The sequence below is a fragment of the Poecilia formosa genome, unplaced genomic scaffold (genome assembly GCF_000485575.1).
Source record: "Poecilia formosa unplaced genomic scaffold, Poecilia_formosa-5.1.2 Scaffold256, whole genome shotgun sequence".
NCBI classification, from domain to species: Eukaryota; Metazoa; Chordata; class Actinopteri; order Cyprinodontiformes; family Poeciliidae; genus Poecilia; species Poecilia formosa.
In genome coordinates this window covers 28,946-53,375 of record NW_006800195.1, presented here as the reverse complement: position 1 = coordinate 53,375, position 24,430 = coordinate 28,946, and the positions used below count along the sequence as shown (strand labels likewise).

Below are 24,430 nucleotides of genomic sequence, written 5' to 3'. Positions count from 1 at the left end.
TTGTAACATGTGACGCACTCGAAGCTGAAGTTCCCCCTGCTGCAGAGCCTCTGTGTTCGCCTGCCAAAGAAAACCCTGGACAGGGAATTCACCCAGTGGGAGCGGGGAAATAATATACTGTGGGGCAGGATGAAAATGACAACACGCCGACTCTCTGCGGCCACAAGAGGGCGCTGTTGTCAAAGGACAACATGAGGTTGGAGGTCAGCTGGAGTTTTTCCTTCTGAGGATGTGCCGTCAGCGACGATGAGCCTCTTTTTTATTTCTGTTTAAATTGAGTTGCTTTATTAGGCCGTGCACAAATCCACAATCCCAGCATTTGTAATTTTTATGGCTGCAGCTAACAATTATTTTAATAGGTGATTATTCTATCAAATTTTCTGACGATTAATCGGAGAAACAATTGGCACATTCTACAGATTTTAATACAATATTAGAAACACATTAAAGGATGCAAATAAACAAATAATTCAATCAATTTTTTTTAAATAAGAAAATTACTATTTCATGGCCTGAAATGCAAAAACATATTATAGCTTTAGTGAGCTTGAACCGGGTGAAGGTAAAACAGCCAGTCACTATTTTTTGAGTCTGTTCACTCAATTAATGGATTACAAAATTAGTTGACTATTATTTCAATAATACATTCATCTTCACAGTTGATCAGAGTAATCATTTCAGGCCTTATAATTTTAAAAACAAAATATGCAATATGAACAGGATGGAAAATGGCCTACCCCAAGTTTCTCCGCTGTCCAAAAATATGCATCTAAGGATAATTGGTTTATCTAAATAGATTCTTCTAGCATTTTATTGGCATCTATTGGGACTTACGGTGATCACTAATGCTGTTGGAGCAGCATTAAAACCATATACAGAGTTTACATTAGATGGAAAAAGTTTTTCAATTCAAAGCTCTAAACTTTAAACTCACATGTTTGAACTTTGATAACAACACAGTTATCCACTGTCTTGAAAAGTTTGGATTAAGTCCTGGCTGAAGACTAAACTGAACATGGAAAAACAAAATTTGGGGGTTTCATTTAAGTAACGAAAAGTGTGATTATTATATTTATAATTTTGTTTTATTTCTTTAAAAAAGGACAGAAAAAAATCATCTCAACTTTTGCTGACCTCTGAACTCTCGTGTTTAAACTGGGGTTCTCTAACTCTGTTAAATTTAGATTGGCAGCAAAGTCTCTTTTTATGTTTTTAAAAACAACAAAAGAAAAGGTGCTCCAAGGCATTTGTGTATAATATAGAGTATTCTAATCCAATTTAAAATTTCTATATCTTTACCACATTGGTCAAATGACCTCTTCACTGTGTTGGTTGTTTTCACGAACATCCAAACTGTAAACCTGAACTATGTCAACGTTTTGTTCTCAAATATTCAAATTGTTATAAATTTGAATATATACAACAAAAAAATCTGAAATTTTAAGCTGGGAAAGGATTTGAATTTGAAATTTGTAAAAACGTTTTAAATATATGAGACTAACATGAAAAAAAAAATCCATGGATAAACAACATTTGTAGCGTGATTCTGAACGTCATACTAAAATAAATCCTTGATTTTAACGGGTTTTTAAAGCTTTAGGTTTGATGTGCTATGTTCTCAAAGTTGCTGAAGTTTAGCAACCAGAATAAATGACCAGTTTTCTTTACATCCTGATGCGTTTGTTTTTTTTAAACATTTTTCCTTTTTTTTTCCTTTGGGTTTTTTGAATAAATATAATTACACAGCTCACTCAGGCTCATTATGGAGTAAAGAGAGTCGACTTATTGGTTCAGTGCATTAACGGTAATGGAACAGAGCAGCCAGACATTAACAGGAGCAAAACCACAGAAACAACAGCACTGCAAAAATATCTGTACATTAGCCTATAATATATTTCAGCCACTTATTCAAGCACACCAGATTTGACCTTTTGCTGACTTTAACTGTTCCCACCATGACCTTTGAAAATGATCTTGTTGAACTTTTAGAGTTAGTCACAGCAACGTTTCATCCAATGGCATCCAAAGCCTTCAAAATATCAGTATTTTTATAAATCTTAAGTATCTAAAGCATCTCAAAGTTTCTTTCTACATTTTCAAAGAATTATTACTTTCAAAATTACATCACAGACTCAGACTCGAGCTTGAAAGATGTTATTGAAATGCTAATACATTTCAATTTTCTCATTGCCTACAAACCACAACATGGCTTCTCTCTGATTGGTTGATCAAGTTCTCGTGACGACTCCTTCCCCAGACGGTGCCGAGGTGAGCTGCGGTCTAATCGCCCTTTTGTGATACGGTTATTTATTTTTTTTGCTTCAAACGCTTTCTCACTTTTGTCTAATTTTTGAGTGAAGTTCAGAGTTTTGATTTTCCTCCTCTATTTTCTTTGAGAGCGTTCTTTCTTTATGTTCAGCTCTGCTCCTGATTCATAGTGAGGAAATCATCAAGCCAGATGATGAACCAGAACCGCGGGTGCTTTTGGGTGATGTTGGTGAACTCATTGGCCCAGTGTGGCTTTCCATAGAGGTAGATGATGAGAAAGTTGGACATGTCTTTATCTGCCTTCTGACGCTCCAAAGACTGCAGGAAGACCGCAGACCGATTGAAACCCAGAGTCACGATCAGTAGAAGTTGCTCTGCAACAGAACTTTCTAATCAGACAAAGTTCTGACCTGGTTTTAGAGCAAATCCTGAAGAGATTTTACCATCAGCCGAGCTGAAACACTGTGAGACCGATTCCGGACGAGTTGATGAAAAAGTGGCGTTTGATAACAACATTTTTGTTTCCTCTGCTCAATGGTTTCTGAACTCAGAGTTATGAGCCAAGAAATCTCTTTCCTTAAACACCTGAAGCTTGTAACGCTTGGATAAAAGTTAAGCGTTTAATTATTTTGGACAATGATTTTCTGACATCTAAAATTCCCCGTTTCCTCTCCTGTCTGTGCTCTTGAGGTTTTGTTTGTTTTGTGTTTCTTTACTTAATTTAACTATTATGAAAAAGATCTTAGTATAACTATTCATTTATTGCATGTTTACATTGGTAAATGGTAAAAAAAAAAAAACCTCAGAAATATTCAGAATTTATTTTACCTCATGCAGTAAAAATAAATCAAATGGAGAGTAAAGTAATAAATACAAAAACTCATCAAGATGTTGCTACGACAATTTCATTTGCTTTGAATTTTGATAGAATGTTTCTAATATTACGCTAATGTTACATAAATGAATTAAGAAATCTGCAAGCCCAAATTGAGTACCACGTTTCACAGTCTGATCACAGTTTGATTGCTTTCACCCTGAAAGTGTTTACTCTACTCATCAGCGACAAATTTCACACGAGTGCTTTTGTTTCTGCATCTTATTTAGTAAAAGTGAAGAACTTAAGCCGCCGAATGTTTAACTTCTGACACCCGCTGGCCAGCAAAAGAAGATTACCAGGGAAGATATCTGTCGTGCGGAGCAGCGGGATAATCTGAGAACTTGAGGGGAGAAACGTCCTGTTTGACCACCAGCAACTCGTTTTTCCATTTCTGTCTCTGGGAGGAAGAAACGGAAAAAACAGCAGTTAGCAGAAGTGGGCTCGGATCAGATTAATCAGGACGGTCTCCTGCAGTCAGAAACGACACGAGGCTGTCCTCGGATCCCAGCTGAGGGGAGGGCGACGGGGACGGTTGTTATCAGAAGTTGGGCAGATGCATGTGGCGCTCAGTTTCCTGTTGACGAGCAAGTGGAAGTGGCAAGCTGCACACATTTGCACATGTGCACGTGGCTGCACGCACGCGCACGCACCAACACCCAGTGGCACACGCACACATAGACGCTGCAGGCACCCCCCGCTCCCCCCTTGATGTGCCCCTGAGCCTGACAGTCTGGACATGGGAGATATCAGAGAGTGGGAGAGGCATGAAAACACAGCGTCTGAGTCAGATCTGGGTATAGCTGTGAAAGTGCATTTGTAGGTGGCAAAATGGCGATGTCAGAGCAGCTCGAGTCCGAAGGAGGTAAGGGTTTTGTTTGTTTGTTTGTTTTTTTTTCCTTCCTTCCTTATTCTAGTCCTTCTCGTTCCTGATTTGGAAGCAAAAAACACCTGAAACACATCAGATGGATTTAACTTTAGTTTGTCTTATCAACTAGAGCAGTAGAGGGAAAAAAAAGTTCAGCCCATTCCAGCACGGTTATTTGATTATTCCTGGTTATTCAGCACCAACTTGTGCCAGCTTTAATCACTTCACAGACATGGATTTATGGCTTTAGGTGTGACTGTGCAGCTAGAAGTGTAGCTGGTGAAATGAAGGTTAGGCGTCAGCGTGTGTGTGTGTGCGTGCCTCGCTGCTTGGGGTGCTGGCTGAAGATAAGGCCGACCCTATGCCTGAGAACGAAAGAGACGGTGTGTGTAAGCCCTTCAAGCCTTATCCCGGCACACCTCCCACCCCCACCTCCTCTCCATCACTCCGCTGCACACACGTCCACATACACACACACACACATCCACACGCAGCGGGGATTAACCCCGTCATGTACCATTTCAATGGGGAAGCTTTTGGAGACACACACACTCACACACAGACTCACACAGGATTAACTCTTGTGTGTCCATTTCCATGGGTTTCTTAGCCGCTCTCCGGTTGTGTCGGTGTGGACTGCTCGAGTTTCCATGGTGACAGGGGCCAGTGAATGTAAGATAGGCAAATCCACATAAGTCACCCGCAACAGACACTCCGAGCTACTATTGACTACAGCTCCCCTGGTGCTAGACTCACAAAGATGCTGCCAACAGACTGACAGGAGGCTTGTGAGCTGTGAAGCGCTCATGAAACAAGCTTACTTTGGTCAGAAGCAACAAACATAAAGTCAGTTGGAGCTTCTGCTGCTGCTGGTCGGGTGAGAGACGAGGCTTCGAGCAGATTATCCTCTGTAAATGAGTAACACCGCAACTTATATATTTGTTTCATACAGAAGAGACTGCGAAGGTAGAATTGTATACTGTGCTCAGGTCAAATATAACCTGTTTTTTAAGGTTAGGTAACGTTTGCTTGTCTCTGCTGGAACAGAAACAATTATTTCAACGCCACAAAATAAAACGTACACACACCCACACGTGTACATGTTATTTTTTTAAATGTTTAATACATGGTTTGATTTTTAATTTGCACCTGCTATTCTGAAGGAAAAAAAAACAACAAAAAAAACAAGAGACTAGGGCCTTTTGCCTTTTTCTAATATAAATGCACATGGATCAGTTTTTACCAGTTTTAACTTATCAATATCAATGTTTGCAGGTGTGCTTTAACATTAGTTTATTTGACGCTGAAAATATTTATATCCTCATTACAGAAATCACAATCATATGCTGCTAGTGTCAAAACTTTTGCCACCTGGGTCAAGATCTTCACGAGGAAGGTATATGTGCACCAAAAAATGTCAAATGTTTGTGTTGCTTAAAAGGCAAACACTTTATTGTTACTCTCTTTTACTAATTAACAAGAAACATGCTAAATCTTAATGGAACATTTATTTTTTTTTTTTTAGAAAAAGGGGCTCTCATAGATCTGACAAACAACTAGATACAAAATAAAGAGGGTCTGGCACAATTCCCTTATTAAAACTAAGTCATTTGGTCTCCAAAGTGTTGAGGATAAATTGTTTTCTGTTTCTAGGATTAGTGAAAATGTACTGCGTATGCTGCAAAACAGGTTTCAATGTGATTTATGTATTTATCCGCAGGCAAGGCTAGCATCTTTGCTAACGACTCCTTAAAATAAACGGAGCAAAAGCAGAACAAAAGAGAAATCTGGAGAGCAAAATTATAAAGACAAGTTAAACCAGCAGCAATAAAAACCAGCAGCAATAAAAATGCATTTTTGTTTGTTTATTCTTGAACCACATTTTTTGTTGTTGTTTTACGCAACTGTAACTCATTGCTACATTAGTCGATTACAGCAGTGGTCATCCTAGATGTGTCATCGTCTGAAAGTGATTGTTCAGCATTATTTATAACCACGCTTATTCAGTTGGACAACACAAGTGGTGAAAGCCAGACCACACAGTGACGCTCTCCACAGAGATTTAATTGCATGCTCAGTATGAGTGATTGCAGCAAATTTAACGCTTGCATTGACTGTCGCCGGTGTGAGGGACAGTCAACGCAGCATGCTCGTCCACGAGAAGTGATAGCTGCAAGTCAATGACTCAGTGCAGCCTACAGGGCTTCCTTTGGAGAAAAAAACAACTTTTTAACAAATTTGAATAATAAGCTGAACTACATTGTTTGATAGGATCAATTGGAAAGGAGGCGCTTGGCTTGGAATATGTCAGATTGGAATTAATTTTCTTTTTCATTACTGCAGAAGAGCCTTGAGACGACGTGTTGTGAACTGGCACTTTATAAATAAACTGAATTTAATTGAATTAGTAAATGGATAAAAAAAATAAATAAATAAAAAATCAGATTCCAGCAGCTTCTTCTAGTAGAGGAAAATCGTTTGGTCAGTAAAAGCAATGAGATCTTTTCAAACATGAAATTAATCATCATCAGTTTTCTGTTTTAAACCATGCCTCCCAAAGAGTTTTTATAATCTTTTAAAGTTGTTGTCTTTTGCTTAAGTTTTATTTTTAGTCTGGTCTCCATACCTAAGTATTTTCTTTATTAAGCCACCCAGCTCTCGTCTATTAATTTATGCAAGATAGTTACGGAAGCGCAACTGATGAGCCAGTTTTATAATTTTTTCAGCACTTTTTATGCTTTTATTTTAACAACAATCTGTCTAGTTTTCTGTTTTTGTTTGCATACACGAAGAATGTCAAAGATGAACCAGGAGACAGACATTAATTGTCTATTATCTGTAGTCTGTATTATGTTGTTAAGAAAAGGAAAAAAGTCGAGGTCAAAATGCCGGGGGCCAGGACTGAAACGCCATCGGAGTTCCTAGTTGTTATGTTATGTTATGTTATGTCGATGGACGTCAGAAAGGAAAAAAGCTCCTTCAAAAATGTGACACCTGACCTGGAAACTGATGCATCAATTATTTGTCAGGACCTCATCAGAAAGAGTCTCAGGAGGATGGTGACCTAATTATGCAACAATTAGATGTAAAACCTTTAGCAACCCTGTCATATGGGCTGAAGAACACGAGTCTGATTCAAATTATTGTTGATGTGTATAAAATAGTGAGCAGTGTGTAAAACATGGTGGAGGATGTGTCGTGGTATAAGGACGACTTGTTTTGATAGAAAATAAATGCAGAAAGAAATGTTTGATTATGTATCCTGCGTATTGAAACAGCTTAGTGATCCAAGACATTTTATAAAGGAATCAAAGAATTCAAACAAACATTTCTTTTAAGTTCTACTTCAGAAAATCTAAGAGAAAAGTTCCCTCAAGCCAGAAATTTCTCACCAACTCCAGCTTTAAAATCCCATACAAACAGCTTCATTAAAAGGCTGTTTATTTATACCACTAGTAGCTTGTATTTTAATGAATACGTTGTCAGTCTTAAAGCTATACAACCTATAATCGTGTAGATGAAGGGGCCAAAGGCTCATACAACAATTAGCAAATTCCCATGTGTTCACAGATTTTCAGCAGGAACATGGTTGGTGTTATTCCTAGATCTAACTCCCAACTTATAAGGTAAATTAAACTGAATATCTTAAGCTGGAGCTAAACATTTTTGAAGCAGTGTGGATCTAACCTGGCCATTGCCTTTTTATGCAATTACGCTTGATTTTCATTTCCCTGGTAGAATTTCAAGCGGGCCGATCAGCGAACAGAAGGTGAAGTTGTGAACGATAATGTTGATTTTCTTTAGAATTGAATTGTGCCTGTAGTTTTAGCAATGGCAACGGAGGAAGTAGTGAACGAAGCCATTCAGTCCTTGATGACCATGTTTCTAAATATTGAATTAACTTTAACAGACGTCCCAGTGACAGACGGTTGTTTACAGCTTAGGTTTCGTAGCAGCTTTCATTACGCTTTACATGCGTCACTTTAGTAATCGGGTAAAATTTAAAACTTCAACAGACTCCACACCTCCAGCAAAAAAATCGTTGATCACCAGCCAAGAGACCAGACCCTCTAAATGAAGTAAAGAGTAGAACAAGGGGCTGGTTTTTACCAGGCTAGTGTAGATAACACTGACAGGAAAAATAGACCCAAAACAAAAGAAATTATTCAGGGTTCTCCTTCAGAAAAAAGCCATCAGTGTAAAAAAACAAAACAAAAAACAAAACATTATTAAAATTACTTTTTTGAAAAATTATTTTTCAAGGCTATCTGCTAATAGTATAACCAAAGCAGGACCTGTGTCGGCACAAAGTTGAGCTTGTTTTCGATGTGGCTTCCCTTCATCACTGGTCCTGTTTGGAGCATCCACTGGCAGGATCTTAAGCGGTAGTCATGGAAAGTGTGTGGTTTGCAAACTTCAGGTTCTCATCTTTGCTTATTGCAGATGTTTTGGTTCTGATGGCTTCCTCAGGCCATGTGTCCTTCAGTTTTTAATGTATAGGCGTCTTAGCTAACAGAGCAGAGCCTGGAATGAGAGTCGGTTCCTCTAAACCGGAGTCCGTGGTTCTTCACTGGCAAAAAAAATTGTGGGCTACTTCATCCTGCCTCAAGTATCTCGGCGATTTGTTCACGAGCGACATATGATGGAGCTGGGAATGGATAGATGGACCGAGACCTCGTCTGTTGTAACACTGCAGCGCTCTGTTCTGTAGCGGTGAAGAGAGAGCTAAGACAAAGGGCAAAGCTGTTGAATTACCAGCCCTAAAATGGTTCATGACCGAAAGACTGAGAAGCAGCAGGGACGAGCTAACTCTGTGGCATGGCAGGGCTCAGCCTTAAGAGATCTACCTTTCATTTCTGTACCATTCACAGATCATCCTGTACTCAACAACTGGTAGCAGACAGCAGAAGTGTACTCCTACTATATAAATTACTAAATACATACATATATCTGTTACTTTGTGTACAGAACATTTTACAATTATTACACCCTCTCTCTCTTCAACCATGCATATGCTTGTAAATATGAAGGTGAATTCAGCATCGAGCCCTAAGCTCTTTCTGTCTGGTGGCAAAACTGGGAAATGTGGCTGACGGTGTTACTGTATGCACCTCTTCTTGCCCATCCAAAGAAGTCAGTAGAGGTGGTCCAGACATCTGATCAGGATGCCACCTGGAAGTTTTCTGGGTGCACCAACTTGAAGCAGACCCCAGGGCAGACCCAGAGCTCACTGTAGGGACTTTATACCAGGAAAAGCAGAGGAATTACCTAGAATGAGATGGAGAGTGCTGCTGAGGAGAGACAATCTCACTCTTGTGAATGGATCTAGGTGAGCAGAAGACAATGGATGAACGAACGGAAGGTCTTCCAATACGCTGCGCGTTTTCTTCTATATCTCCTTTTACAAACCTGTTTGATACAGAAATGAAAGGTGGCCCAAGACATTGGTGCTGCATTGCATCTGTAAAGATTAGGGGGCACAAAAATGTCAAAAATTGTTGGCTTTAGTCTGACCCTACTTGTTCTTTTTATATTTCAATCTTGGCCATATGGGTGGGATCTCGCTGGCTGTGATCTGAATATCTGATTATAAATTGAGGCGATTTAAGCCGATTTAGAAGCCTGTGGGATTCTCCTTTTGGCTTAGCATCTTTGTGTGTGTGTGCTCATTAGTGTGTGTGTGCGTGTGTGTGTGTGCATCCATGCGTGTGTGAGTGTGTCTGCAGTCTGAGCAGAAACTTGCAGAGAGAAAACTTACCCTGTTGATGGATCTGGCTTGTCCACCTTGGAGACAGTTCAGTGTACAAACTTTAAAACGCAATTAATTCAAACCGCTTCGGTCTCATACCTTCTGTGAAAGTTTAGAAGATCTTAATCTTCTTCAGACTGATCGTGTTGCTGCATCAGCAGTTCTTGCATCACACTGAATGAGCCCACTGTGTACAGCCAGGGCTCTCCGGCTGTCCCAGTTCGGCTGTTAGGAGCAAGCTGATGTGCACTAATTAGGCAAACATGAAAACCACTTTGCAGTCAACATGATCTTTGTTTCCACGCAAATTTCCAGTCAGCTGCATTAGGCCAATTCTCATCTGTGTCAGTTAGGAGGAAGAGATGGGATGCAGGGAGGAGGAAGGGGAAAAATGCTTACCAGACAACCTTTATGTGCAGTTGTGCATTAAAGGGGGAGGTGGTGGTGGTGGACAAGGAGGAGGAGAAGAAGAAGAAGAAGAGGAAGGGGAATAAAACGGGGGGAGAGGGTGGCTGACTGTGCTGGGCAGAGAAGAGAGGAGCAAATGCATTGCAGACGGAAAGGAGGAGGGCCTACAGCTATTGTTCATGTCCTCCCGTGAACAAAGGGCTCATCGGGGTCCGTATGTAAACCCACAGCAGGCTCCAGTCCACGGACAAGGCCTCATGCGGGACAAAACATAAAACTACCAACTCCCGCAATTTCGGCCTTATTCCGCTGTTGTCTCTCGTTTTGAGGAGATTTTTTTTTTATTGATTCTGTTGGGAAAGGACGTATTGTTGTGTGGGTACGTTGCGTCCAGCGGGCCTATCCGTTTTTACGCACGGAGCGTACACACGGTCTATCATCACGGATCTGTAAACATCAATTTTCTGATTGGACTTCTTCGCAGGTAAAAGGTCACTTTTCCGCCGAAAGACAGATTTTCTACTGTGAAACGCGACTCCTAATGCAATTAAATATGGTTAACGAGCACTCGCGCTGGAAATTTATCGCCATTTAATAGGAGATTTGCCATAGAGAAGGAATATAACGTCAAGGCGTTAGCCAAAAGGCTATCTGCTAACGGCTAAACTAGCCTGCCCGTCAAAGGCCTGCGAGGCAGTGTTGTAGTTGTGAAAGGTGTCAGGATTATTTCTCTTCTATACCTGGGTGTTTAAGCGAACCTTAGATTCGGCACAAAATATATAGGTTTTATGTTTTGCTGCAGATATTCCCAGTTTTCTTGCATGTAGGTCTTGTAGCGTAGCTTAGCTGGTGGCTACGTGCTAACATAATGCGATGGCTGCCTTTCTAATTGCCTTTGTAACCAATTCTTGTAACTTTACAGTGAAATGTTTCAGCAGCGTAAAGTTGAAGCATGCATTACAGATGCATAAAGTGTAACAAAAAGAAATATAAAAGTGTATGACTTGGGTAGTTTGCTTGGTTTCTCCTAAACAGCGCTAATAGAAACCACAGTGGCCGTCTGTGACGAAACCAATCCTAGAAAAATAAAAAGTGAGGAGTGATAGTAGTTAGTCTGGTGACAGGAGATCAATGCTATTAAATCCGAACTGTTGAAGGCTTCCACGCCTCTTTGGGGATAGGGTTTAGGTTGAAGTTTGACTACATAGTTTATGTAAAACACATGAACATGTACAGTATGTATACATAAACCGTACGTAATGTGTTGTTTGCTTGTAAAAGAGAGAGGAGCATGATTCCCAGTGGAGGAAGTGGAGTCCAGCTGATGCGATTGTGACTGACTGTCATTAACCGCTAACAGGAGAGGAGAGGAGCTAATGGAGCTTTCAACAACTAATGGACACATAACCATTGATTATTTATTTATTTCTTTATCTGGCGGTGCATCCAGCCTATAGCGTGGTGTTGCAATCCAAACTGCTTGTTGTTCCTTAAAGAGCAGACAGAGGTTCAGATGAGTGAGTGTTTTATTGCTTTTCTTCCTAGCTGAAGATGGGGAAACCTGTTTTAAAAAGCCTATTTGTTTACCTTTAGGTTTCTAACTTTTCCCACAGGCTCTCTGCAGTCTACAACACACATAGCGGGCATACTTGACTGTCATTACTCCTGCTTTAGATTCATGGGATTTTTATCTTTAATTGACAAACCTGAATGAATAGTTTAATGGAAAACTAATACACGTCCTTTTAAGCAACTCTTGAGAGTTTTACTGCTAACATAAACTAGGAAAGAAGTGTTGTTTTTTTTTTTGTTTAATTTGTTGTATGTACTTGAATTTCACATTAGTATCTTATTTATTTATTTTTTTTACAATTACTTATTCTACAGATGCACCAATGTATCAGTCGGTCAGATTTCCTATAATCAGATGTGATTGGTGTTTGGCAAATCAGATGCCAGAAAAATCTGCCAGTTTTTTTTTTCCCCTTTCTCAAGGGTATTTATTCTGTTATTTGTATTTTAGATGTACATTTAAACTGAGTATTGCTACCACTAGTTGGTTATTTCCAAAAGGTTTATATTGTGATTAAAAAATCCTTTTCTTGTTTTTAGGTTTTCATTTTTCTTCCAACACTATAACATGATGAAAAAACAAGAACTGGACTGTTAAATTAAAAAGTGCATCACCTGTTGGTTGAGTTCTTGGTTTTTACGAATACCACAAAAAAAAAACAAAAAAAAAAATCCTGGTCAGAACTGATTGAGGGGAAAATTGATTGATGTATGTCTGTTCAATAGTAACAAGACAGGGGGACATTAAGGAGGAGGGGCCTCACCATGGTGACGGTGGGGTCATGACACCTACGCCGCCATGCCTGGATGGTCTTTATGACAGAGCTGGGCAGTTATTGTAAAAGAAAAAAAGGATGGGAACTGTTTGTGTCTGGGAGAGACATCGGTCTGTTTTATGAGTGTTCGTGTCGAGGATGTATGGTCTGCTGGTATTTTTATATTTAGAGGTGTTTTCATGGAGATTAGATGGTGGCAAGGCGGAGGATTGGTTTATGTGCGAGGAAGGAGGATGCTCCTTCACCGTCTTTGTATCACTAAAACGGACACGTACCGGCTGCGTCGGGCTGACGTCCACCAGACGAACCCCATTAATCAACTTGTACTGAAGACATTGTTGTATCAAAGACTTGTGGAACAATTTAGCTTTTGTCTCCGAGCTTTGGGCGTTTACAGTTCCACGTATTCTCTGCCGTAGTCTGTCTAGTTCCCTTTTTATTGTCACAGATTTTTATGTTTTTCCTCTCTTGTGTGTCTCCATGTCATCCAGGCTGTTCCTCCAAGTCATTCAAGCTGTACTCCCCCAAGGAGCCCCCCAACGGTAGCACTTTCCCCCCTTTCCACCCCGGCACCATGCTGGACAGAGACGTGGGGTGAGTTTCCTGCCCCTTCTGTGCGTTTTAAACATCTAGTGCTGGTGTTTGTAGCGCTTTGTATTTACAAAGAGAGTACAACAGGGATTTAATCATGTAGCACTCGTATTTGTCTGATGTACATTAAATCTGTAGTTTCTGGTTTAGAAATGTTGTGACCTTTCTCATCATCACCATTTTTGTGTAAATGTCTGGTTTGTGTTAATATTTCTATAGAATGACGAAGAAAGCTGAGTCAGGTGTATAATTGTTTTGTTCTGGACTGTAGCTGAAGTCTTGGTGCAGCTCTGGTCATTTAGCTGGTGGGCTGATAACTCAACACCCGGAGCAACAACTGAAGTCAAACTGCAAATTAATTGGTGTTCAGAAAGTAGTCTAAATTTATTGGACTGTGGAACATAATATCTGGGGGCGGAGGGGTTTATTTAAAAAGGAAGTGATATGCTAATTTTGGAAGCTTATCTTTTTAAAAAGATAAACCAACTCCTGGTTAGACTTTTAAACGTCCAGATGCAGCTTTCAAAGTATTTGTGCCGTTTGTTGTGTCTGATGATCCATCAAAAATGATTCACATCGTAATGACAGAAAAAAAGCTTCTAAACTTTAATTTGTTTGGGACATTTATAACAGTTGTTATAGACGCTATAAAACTGTAGAAACTGAGTACAGAAGATATTTAGTTAAATAGTAATAAAAAAAACAGCTATTTTTTTTTTCCATTTGGTGAAACACAGGTTAAGATATTTGAGAAGTGCTGTTCGTTATATTTTCTTTGAATTCTGCTCGTATACTTTCTAAGACCAACAAGCATGTAGAAGAAGCTAAAGTTTAATGAAACAATCTTCTTGTTTTCCAGTCCCACTCCGATGTATCCGCCCTCATACATGGAGCCAGGAATAGGGTAAGGCAACACTGTTTCCTGTTCCCTTCAGCTAGTCTTAATGCAGTGTGTTAATGTGCTTTACCGTAGCTGTCAACTCCTCCCCTTTAAATTAAGATTTAGTCAGAGAAACGCTTGAATGTACAAGTGCTTTATTCTCATCGCTGCTTTCTTATTCATCTTGTGTTTCTGTGCTGTAACTCAGGAGGCACACACCATATGGTAACCAAACAGACTACAGAATATTTGAGCTCAACAAGCGGCTACAGAACTGGACAGAGGTTTGTGTCCAGCTGGATGCACAAAGGCACACCTGGAAATGGACACAAAAACAGTTGTGGTAATTCTCGTGTGCTGTGTTTTTCTTTAAATTATCCACTAGGAGTGCGACAACCTGTGGTGGGATGCTTTTACTACAGAATTCTTTGAAGATGATGCCATGTTGACCATTACTTTCTGTCTGGAAGACGGTCCCAAACGTTACAGTGAGTAACAAGCATTACTTGAGTTTTAGTCTGTGAATGAGCCCCTATTGTCGACCCTTAACGTTTTTCAGCGACAGCCTTTAGTTATCCACAATAACTACAGATTCAATTATATATTCATGATGATCTGTGCAATTATGGTCCATCATGGTACATGTCACACTGCGTGAGAGCATTAAACTCTGTTCTGCTACAATGTGGAGTGCAAAATACAGAGTTGCAAGTCTACTAATAACAGCAGACATAGGCTCAGCAGAGGATGCAACCACCGTTGTTGACGCACGTCTTATTAGAGGAGGAGGTGTTCTGGGAAATGTTCAGAGCAAAGACAATAAGATGTTTGTCACCGTAGCATTCACAATGCACATTTCTTTGCGATTTGTAAATTTTTTTCTTGATATTTTACCTCTGTCTGTTATTAGGCGTCAGCCGCTATGAGATTCTCGCAGTATGACGACGTGAATATTGCGATATCAGTATACGTATGCAAAAAAAAATTGTTACAATAAAAATGTGGCAAGTAGTTCTGATGATGTAGAATCAGCCACCTCTATAAAATTAAGAAAACACTAGCCTGATTAAAAACAAAAAACAGCCCTTTGTTCTGTGCTTTGTTCAGAACAAAGAGATCTGGACTCTTTGCTATTTGAGAAACGATTACATCTGGGAGGCTGGTGATTTGATTTTACCAAATCACCAGCATTTGGCCGTGACGCATATAATTTGCCAGCTACGCTATGAAGCTTACTGGAAACTTGCTAGGAAAACGCAGACCTGAATGCTTTTTCTTTGATTTTTTTTTTTTGTCTTCTGGTAAAACAGATATTCTGATAGGAGGTGTGTGGTACTTAGTTTCCACACCATGGCTTTCTGCGTTTAATTCCATATTTTTTTTTCAAACAACCAAATTACTGTTTCCCGTGAGGGTAAAAAAATGTAGTGGCGTTTTTCTGTCCGGCTGACCAGCAGTGTCAATTCAGTAGTTTTAAAACCTTGATAAATCTGGATGCTGACTTGTTTTCAGCTCTGCTGGACCGACTAACCAGAGGTCACTGGTTACAAATTTCAAATATTTTCTGATGGTTCTTTCACAACAACTTTTTCAGAGGCCTTTTTCAGAGGCCAAACACACCAAACCAGCCACTGGTTCTTTGGAAAATCTTAACAGCGCGGGGTTAAATTCCTCTCCTCGTGGGTCGGCCTCCTGCACCCTGAAGAGATAATGCAAGCATTTCAAACAGTTGTGTTGGAGCAGAGATTTATCTGCAGCGTGTTACTGACCAGCATGTCTGTTGTCTTTTTGTGTTGCTATGGCAAATAATGCACCGCCTTCGAGACCTACGATATTTTCTTACCTGATTTACTTCATTCCCTCTGTCTTGCGATAGAAAGGAGTCTGTTTTAAATGAGACTTAAGTAACAAAACAAACAAAAATGAAACTCTGTGTGTGAAATTTATTTTCTATACTTAGACATATCCCTAGTTTTGAGTGTCTGTCTTTCTTTAGAGGCACAGTGGTTGGTAGTGATGATACAATTCCAGTCAGAAATGGCACAACCTTTCTAACAGTGTTTGTCGTCAATAGTTTTCTGAAGTCATCCTATTAAACCCTGATTTCCTTCCTTTCAACTTCTTCAAAGCAAATAACCCATTCAACAAGAACTGAACCAACTAAGGAGAACCATATTATCTTGATTCAGTATCAACTGCATCGCTATGAAATTATGAAAAAGCACAACTCGGTTAATTTTTTTTTTTTTCTTGCTGTTTTCTGATTTCTTGTTTTTAGCCCAAGTGAGCACTGCACTGCCTTTCATCTCCAAAGTGTGACGCCTTCTTCTGTTGTTGTAAAAATAAAGCAAAAAGAGTGTCTAGACTTTTTGTTAAATAAGTTTAAAGCACTCACGACGAGCCACAGATTTATTTCTGGTCATCTTGCAATACGTCCTGAAATTTTATAACTTTAGCTGTTCAACGGTAAACTATGTAATATCTCAATAAAACAAACAAAAGTTGTCAAATTTTCTAACCTTTTTGTTGACTTTTATATTTTCTTGGTCTATATACATTTTTTTTTTGGGGTCATTCTCATGACGGGTCGCCTGTTTTTTAAAAACCTTTTATTCAGCCAAGTTCAACGAATAGCGGTTTCATCTTTGGAAAAAGTCACAAAGTGTGTGTAGTTCAATATAGAGGCAAAAAAAAAAGGCGTAAGAAAAGACAAGTTTTTAGTTTTATCAAACATTTTTTCATTTTGCGAAGAGTTTTAATTTCTGTATCCTTTTTTTTTGTTTTTTTTTTTGAAAGACCTCATTACTGTATGTGATCTATTCTCCACTAATCTGGAACAAACTTCCAGAAAACTACAAAACTGCTGAAACAGAGTCCATTTAAATCAAGGTTAAGAACCGGTTCAGAGTTGCTTTGATTCTGGAACATTGATCATGTATTTGATGTATATTTGCTTGGTGATTTTGATGATGGCATTTGACAAAATGTTTATTGCTTCACAATTGACTGTTTGATGTTTTTATGGTTTAAGGTACTTTGAACTTTCTTGTTGTTTCTATATTGTTACACAAACAAACTTGACTTAAATTTCACCAATTATTTTTTTTAAATTGTGTTTGTGGGCTAAATTTCTGCTATTCTAGAATAATTCCCCAGTGGCCGATATTTTATTTTTATTTTTTTTTTGTGAACCTTCCAGTTTGTTGCAGCTCTGTTTGTTTAATTCAGTCTATTTGAGGAGACGCCATAGGAGCCTTTTCTGCTCTTTGTCAATTAATTGCATTCGAGCGTTAAACAAACTGTTGCATAACAGCATCATTTAGACCAGCGCCTCCAATTGGACCTGCAAATATTAGTTTTTGCTGTTTTCTGGTCAACAGATGAGCCAAGAATGTTTTTCACATCTGTTTTTTTTCTCTCTCTCTCCAGCGATTGGTCGGACGTTAATTCCAAGGTACTTCCGGAGTATATTTGAGGGCGGGGCCACGGAGCTCTACTACGTGCTGAAACATCCCAAGGAATCCTTCCACAATAACTTTGTTTCCCTTGACTGTGATCAGTGCACTATGGTCACTCAAAACGGAAAGCCCATGTTCACACAGGTACGTCGGTAACGTTTTGTCAGGCGAGAGACTTCCTCCTTCACGGCCTCGCAGGCTGAATCCATCCTCTGAACCTCTGCAGGTGTGTGTAGAGGGCCGCTTGTACCTGGAGTTCATGTTTGACGACATGATGCGGATAAAGACATGGCACTTCAGCATCAGACAGCACCGTGAACTCATCCCCCGCAGTATACTGGCCATGCACGTAAGTGAGGGACTGGGTCACACGTGGATACGTACGATGGGCGTCGTTTAAAGTCGTTCTTTTTAATCTCGTTCCAGGCCCAAGACCCACAGATGCTTGACCAGCTGTCCAAAAACATAACAAGATGTGGCCTGTCGAACTCCACCCTCAACTACCTCCGGGTAAGGGGAGCCAGGGCACACTGTTTTTGTTTGTTTTTCGTTCGATTCGCACCACGAAGCTGACTTTTGTAGATGAAAATATCAGCAGGTTAATGCTGCAAAATCCTGTGTTTTCTGGATGCACTCTATAAAAGAAAGAACTTCAAGCTTTTGGCAACAGCTTTCCCCCCAGAAAGCACAAAGTAACAAGATAAAAAAGTATTTGTGTTTGCCTCCATTTGCTTTGGTGTGTCATCTTATAAAAGACGAAATACAGCCGTTCTTTTATTCCAAATAATACAGGATGTTTGCTCCTTTAATAATCAGTGTTGTGTGGTGATAGTAGGGCTTATTTCAGTTTTCTACCAACTATTGTGACGATTAATCTGACAAAAATAGGAGATTTTTCATTTAAGGCTTTTCTTTTTTACAATATTAGAAATGCATTTAAATATGCAAATAAACAAGTAACTTGTTTTTAAATTCGAAAACAAATATTTTATTGCATAAATGCAATGACATTTGTAGCAAAGCAATTATCTGCTACTAAAAATTTAAATAATACTTCTAGCAAGAGAAAGTCAGCCATTTCTGCTTGATTTAACATCAGTACAGTATTGGGATAATCTGTTTATTTTTTTAGATCAACTGATTATTGAATGGAAAAAAAATAATTTGAGCTGGGTGAAGCTAAAATTTTAGACTTTTTATTTTTCTGAAATACAAAATGTGTAAATTTTTTTTGTACAGTTTTGGCTTAATTACAGCTCTTAGAATGTTCTTTCATCAGTTAGTCTTTTTTGACTCTGTATGCTCAAATGATTCATCAATTACTAAATTAGTGGACAATAATTTCAATGATATTAGTCCAATTAATCGTTCCAGGCCTCCTTGATTATTGGTGTCTTCAGAATGAGCATCTTTGTTACGTTCTCGATTTGAAATGACAGATTCCTAGACCGAACCTGTTCCCGTTGGGATGTTCTTACTGGCTTAATGATGATATAAAGCTCAGTTTAGTTTAGTTATTTTTGGTTTACGATCAACGGTTTTGTCTTCGCCGGCACGTGATTCTGAGTTCATAGGTTTCAGCAGTTTCATAGAGCTGCGGCACACAGAGCGAGGCAGGGAGTTTTTAAGTCCAGTTTCCTGAAGGTGTACGATGTTCTGACGAACTCCTGCTGGGTGCTTCTTTGTGAGGCCGTCTTGACGCTTACTTTGCAGCTTTTTGTTTAAGAACAGAAGCTCCGTCTGTGTGTGTGAAGTCGGGTCACTGCGTCTGTGTGCGAGTCCTGCTGTCAGTGAGCAGAAATACAGACATTCAGCCGGATTTTTGTTGTTGTTTTTAAAAACATAATACCACTGCGCATTAAATAAAGCCGTGGATCATGGAAAAATCCTTAAAGCTGTTATGGAATTACTTCCTTCAAAACAAATAGGTAGTTTTCTATTACCAAAGACTTATCAGTATGCAACTAAATGACAGAGTTGCATGTTGGCTTTTATATAAGTAAGTATATGAAAACATTAGCAGCAGCAGTAGTGGATAATGGATTAATACAGCTCTTATATGAACCAGGGAAGCTATATATAGAGCAAAAGAGTTAAAATAACTAAATAAAAACTAAAACTGTTCTGAATTGGTATTAAAGTTGAAGTGCTACACACAGTGGCAGGAGACGTTTGATGAGGAAAATGGCCTTTAGAGGCCTGCAAAGTTGAATAAGATGTGCTGCTTGACGTTGATGTAGGAAGAACCCTGGCAGAAACTTTTGAGCATATTGAAGCTGCTGCTACTAGTCTACAAGTCAGATTACTTTAGCTATAGCAATATCTTGATTTAGACTTTATAATCTAAATGGATTATAACGTCATTCTGTCACTTTATAATCTATTTAGTTTGTTCTGAACCTTTCAACTAAAGCAGCATCATGATGAGTTCCTTAAGCTTCCTGCTATATTTTCCTTTAGCTCAATGTTTGGTGAATCCTTCAGACTAGAATCTGGGCTTCATGCTGGATTTAAACGATGCGCTAATGCTAATGCTAATGCTTCCTGCCTCATTTCTGGTTCCATGTGTTTTTTTTTTAGCCTATTAAAATGTAGAGATCATGTCAGTACCTTAATGAATAACATACAGAATAAGGAGATCGGACAAAATGATAAATAATACACCTAATAAATACAAGTCATATTTTTTGTTCAAACCCTTTTAGCTTATATGTTGAATGTCTAATAATGAATGAAATGACTTCTGTTTCTCTTAACTGGTTCAGTCTTGCATTTTAAATGCACTATTTTCTGAATATAAAGTTATTTTTAATACATATCGAGGGATTCATGTTAACATTTTGGTCATTCTGTCACTTTGTAATCTATTTCCCAATCAAATCAAGTGCCAAATTTAGCTGGTAAGAAGCAAACTCATGGAATTGTTTTGTAGTTAAATTGTTTATTCAGACAAACTGATTTTATATAATTGTTTGTGACAATAATATTTAAAGCTTTCTTCGAGGTTCACTTTGTACAATGCAGTTTCACTGCAGGGCTCTTATTGAAAAACTGGATTGTTTAAAAATGTGAATTTGATTCATTTATTCTGCAGCTAGATTATTGTTATAATAATAATGTAGCTTAAACTCTCTGTTTCAATAAGAAACATTTCTGTTCGTATTAAACGTCGCGTCACCCTTGGTCAACCCGTCGCCTTCTGTTCCCTCCTGCAGCTGTGTGTTATTCTGGAGCCCATGCAGGAGCTGATGTCCAGACACAAGACATACAGTCTCAGCCCCAGAGACTGCCTCAAGACCTGCCTCTTCCAGAAATGGCAGAGGATGGTGGCGCCGCCTGGTAAGCCGGACGGACCGTGCAGATTCATAAAATCAGCCTGACGTTTGCGTAACCGTCGCTCTCTCTCCCGACTCGACAGCCGAGCCGTCGAGACAGGCCCCCAACAAGAGGCGGAAGCGTAAGATGTCAGGCGGCAGCACCATCAGCGGCGGAGGCGGGGCCAACAACAACAACAACAACAAAAAGAAGAGCCCCGGCAGCGGCTTCCCTTTGTCCAGCCAAGTTCCGGTCAGTACATCGTTGCCACCTAGTGTCGGCGATTGGTTACTACAGGTTTTAAAAACATATTCATTTAGAGAGAGGGGGAAAAAAACAGACAAGGCCTGCACAATATCATTGTGGAATACAGCAATGGTGATATTGATTTGCACTTAAGCCCTATTTCCTCTACTTTCTTCCTGTTATTTTCCCCATCATCCAATGTTCTCATCGCTCTGTGAGGCCTGACGTCTCGGACGGTAAAATCTATATGCGTCTGTATTACGAGCCAGGAAAGCCCATTCAGCTCTAAAAACGTATTAGAACAAAAGCCTTAGACAGGGCTAGTGAGGGTGCTTGAAATCCTTAAAAATGCTTGAATTTTTTAGGTAGGTGTTCTCAAGGTTTAGAGAGTACTTAAAATTCAAACTGCACATTTAGGAATAAAGTGCAATCTAACGTTTGATTAAAGGCCTAAATTTGGAAAACGTTATCTATAGTTGAAACAAGATAGTTAGATAATGAAAAGACAATAAAAATTTTTTCTCTCTGTCCGAAGTTGAATCAGACCAAACTTGCTTAGATTTACCCAAATTATTTCTGTTTGCTAACGGTCAGGAAACTTAGCAAGAAGGTTTTCTTTAAGATATTTTTTTCTAGCTTTTTTGGTGTATAGGGTGTGTTCAGCTCTTAAAAGAAATACAAACACCACTTTTAATTTATTCTGCGTTTGTAGTTTCAATTTGAATTGCAAAAATTCAAAAGAGCACAAAGGAAAGCTCAAATCTCGCCGCTAACAAAGCCCTGTGTGTCATGACCGCAGGATGTGATGGTGGTGGGAGAGCCCACCCTGATGGGCGGGGAGTTCGGCGACGAGGACGAGCGTCTGATCACGAGGCTGGAGAACACACAGTTCGACGCGGCCAACGGCATCGACGACGAGGACAGCTTCAACAACTCTCCGGCGCTGGGCTCCAACTCGCCCTGGAACAACAAGGCCCCTTCCAGCCAGGAGAGCAAGAGCGACAACCCCACCTCGCAGGCGTCCCAGTAGAGCCCCGGGGCGGGACCCCCCATAACCTCTATACAGACCCCTTTGTCAGCCCCCCCACCCTACCTCTATAGCCATGACTGCAGCCAAATTGGTCCATAGTCTGATTTGCAAACCAAACACAGCTGTAGCGCTCAGATTCACACCGCAGGTAGCCTGAAGGAGCTCCGTCTGTCCTCTGACTGAGCCAGAGAAATGTTTAGGCACTGTGTCCCAGCACTGTTTCTCTCTCTGTCTCTCTCTCTCTCCATCTCTCCCTCTCCCTCCATCTCTCTTTCTCTCTCCTCCTCCAACTTTTTACACAAAACGCCCCCGTCTGCTGTTGCTCGTTTTCATTTCCGGATGGGGATAGGGGTTGACACGACCGAGAAGTAGCAGGAATTTATTCCACACAAGAACCAAGTACACTAACCTATCGGAGACCGAACGCTCGCTCGCACGGAGGGGTGGGTGGGCGGGGCCGGTGGGGGCGGGGCTTCACGGCGGTGACGAGTCGCTACCCGTCATCTAAACACGACTCCGGATCGTGGCCTGCTCTGCCGATGCATAAGCCACCCTGCGTGCGTGTGTGTGTGTGAGCGAAAGTGTGAGTGTGTGTGTGAGAAGAGAAAACCTGAAGTGTTTATCTGTGGCTTTGCTGAAGCAGACGGGTCAGAACCGAGCGTCGGTTTTCAGAACTAACACACTAGTATGAAGGCTATTTTGAGGCACTAGGGCAATAACACACATGTACATTCTCACCCATGCAAACACACATGATAGTAAAGGTCATGATTGAAGGATTCTGAGTGCCCCCAGTGCCCCAACCATCTCTGATTAGACTACAGTGACTGCAGTCTTTCAAATGGAAAGCATTTACAACACACACAAACACACACACAGCTACACATTTTAAGAGTTTTTATACAGTATATATATTTCCCTAGAATGTTTTTTTTTTAATTTGTATTAAACGCCTTCATTTCAATTACTTTTATTTTTAATTTTCTACCAATACTGAAAAGCTACAGACCAAGGAGCAACGCAGGACTTTTATCCTCCTCTCCCCCCTCAAAAATATATTGTTTTTTTTATTTTTTATTTTTTATCTTTTATGTTTATAAAAGAGAAATAATTTAGTGTGGATGTTTTTATTTTGTCTTTTTGTTGTTTTTTTGGGGATTTTTTGTGTATTTGTGCTTGTATATTTAAGGTAGTAGCAAAGTTCTGTCTGACTGTAATAAAATGTATTCTTACTTAGATTTACCTAAAGCCATCCCGATCTAATGTAAAGAAACAAAAATAGGAAAAAGGAGAAAAAACACTCATGAACCTGTTCCCTCCTCCCCCCCTGCTGTCTTTCCTCCTTCCTCTTTTTTTTAAATAAAACTTGTGTAAATTAAATTACAAACCCCTGGGGGTACAATGGCACCATGGAAAGATGATTTTACTTAGTTTTTTTTTTTTCTTTTCTATTTATTTTTAAAAATTCACGCTTGTATTTTTGATTAATCACAGCATCCCTGACAATTTTTCTGTATCTCATCTTGATGTCGAAGTGAATGTGCTCAATGGCTTTTAGTTTCCCTGTAACTTTCCTGTTTCATCACTGGCTAAGAAACAATCTTTTGTTTTTGATCTGTTTGTTTTCTTAATGAGTTTTATGTTAAAATTCTCTTCTTTGTACAGTCTTGTTTATAACCAGCAGTGTCGCTAGCCATTTTAACATTAAGTACAGTCTGCATATTTTGGTAACAGTGCTGAGTCTGTAAAGTCCAATAGAGAACAGCTCTGTTATTGGTTTGTACATTTGTTTTTTGGGGGGAATTGATTCCAGCTGCATTTCTGATTGACTTTGAATGGTGACTTGTACCTTCTCCAAACCCTGTAGAGAAATCTTTGTTTGATATATATTTTTTTGATTTGCTTAGTTTCTGCCCTTAATAATTAATGTATGGTACCAATAAAAAGATACATTTTCACTTTAAAACTGGTGGATGAGGGATTTTTATAAGTAACACGGATGCTGGACCCATAGCAACATAAGGATCATCTCGTTTATGAGGTTTTACTTTTATCGCTCATGCTAACTTTTAATTAGTAATTTATGTTTCTTGTTTAAATATTGGTGTGAAAGGGCAGCTCATTTGTCATTGCTACCCTTAAAAGTGGGAAAGGGAAGCAAACATGTTTCAGATAGGCAGATATGTTGATTTTTTTATAAGTGAGGAAGAAGCTAAAAGGTTTCTCACCTAACACATCCGCGCTATGAACAGATGTGTTTTAAAACAATGAAGTGAGACGGATGAAATGTCAGAAAACTGCAGCAAATAGCAAGACTTAATAGTGATTTATTCTGTTGCGTTGGTAGACTTCCTCACCAAAGATGGTGATAAAATTGGAAGAAACTGGATATTTT

The 24,430-nt window shown here is 39.5% G+C and overlaps 1 protein-coding gene across 3 annotated transcripts in view; it reads left to right on the top strand.

The window, feature by feature from the left end:
• The window catches only part of ldb1b (LIM-domain binding 1b), a 31,830-nt gene extending 7,829 nt beyond the window's left edge, over nucleotides 1-24,001 (top strand). The window contains exons 1-11 of one of the 3 annotated variants that reach the window (XM_007570139.2): nucleotides 3,927-4,007; nucleotides 13,007-13,109; nucleotides 13,966-14,010; nucleotides 14,195-14,270; nucleotides 14,372-14,474; nucleotides 17,416-17,588; nucleotides 17,671-17,793; nucleotides 17,871-17,954; nucleotides 20,660-20,783; nucleotides 20,863-21,011; nucleotides 21,805-24,001. In XM_007570139.2, coding sequence (XP_007570201.1) covers nucleotides 3,974-4,007; nucleotides 13,007-13,109; nucleotides 13,966-14,010; nucleotides 14,195-14,270; nucleotides 14,372-14,474; nucleotides 17,416-17,588; nucleotides 17,671-17,793; nucleotides 17,871-17,954; nucleotides 20,660-20,783; nucleotides 20,863-21,011; nucleotides 21,805-22,035 — 1,245 coding nt within the window. In that variant the 5' untranslated portion in view covers nucleotides 3,927-3,973 and the 3' untranslated portion in view covers nucleotides 22,036-24,001. Of the gene's footprint in view, nucleotides 1-3,926; nucleotides 4,008-10,250; nucleotides 10,652-13,006; nucleotides 13,110-13,965; nucleotides 14,011-14,194; nucleotides 14,271-14,371; nucleotides 14,475-17,415; nucleotides 17,589-17,670; nucleotides 17,794-17,870; nucleotides 17,955-20,659; nucleotides 20,784-20,862; nucleotides 21,012-21,804 lie in introns of those variants that run through there. The other 2 variants (XM_007570141.2, XM_007570140.2) reach the window with 2 other exon arrangements.
• Nucleotides 24,002-24,430: the final 429 nt, after the last annotated feature.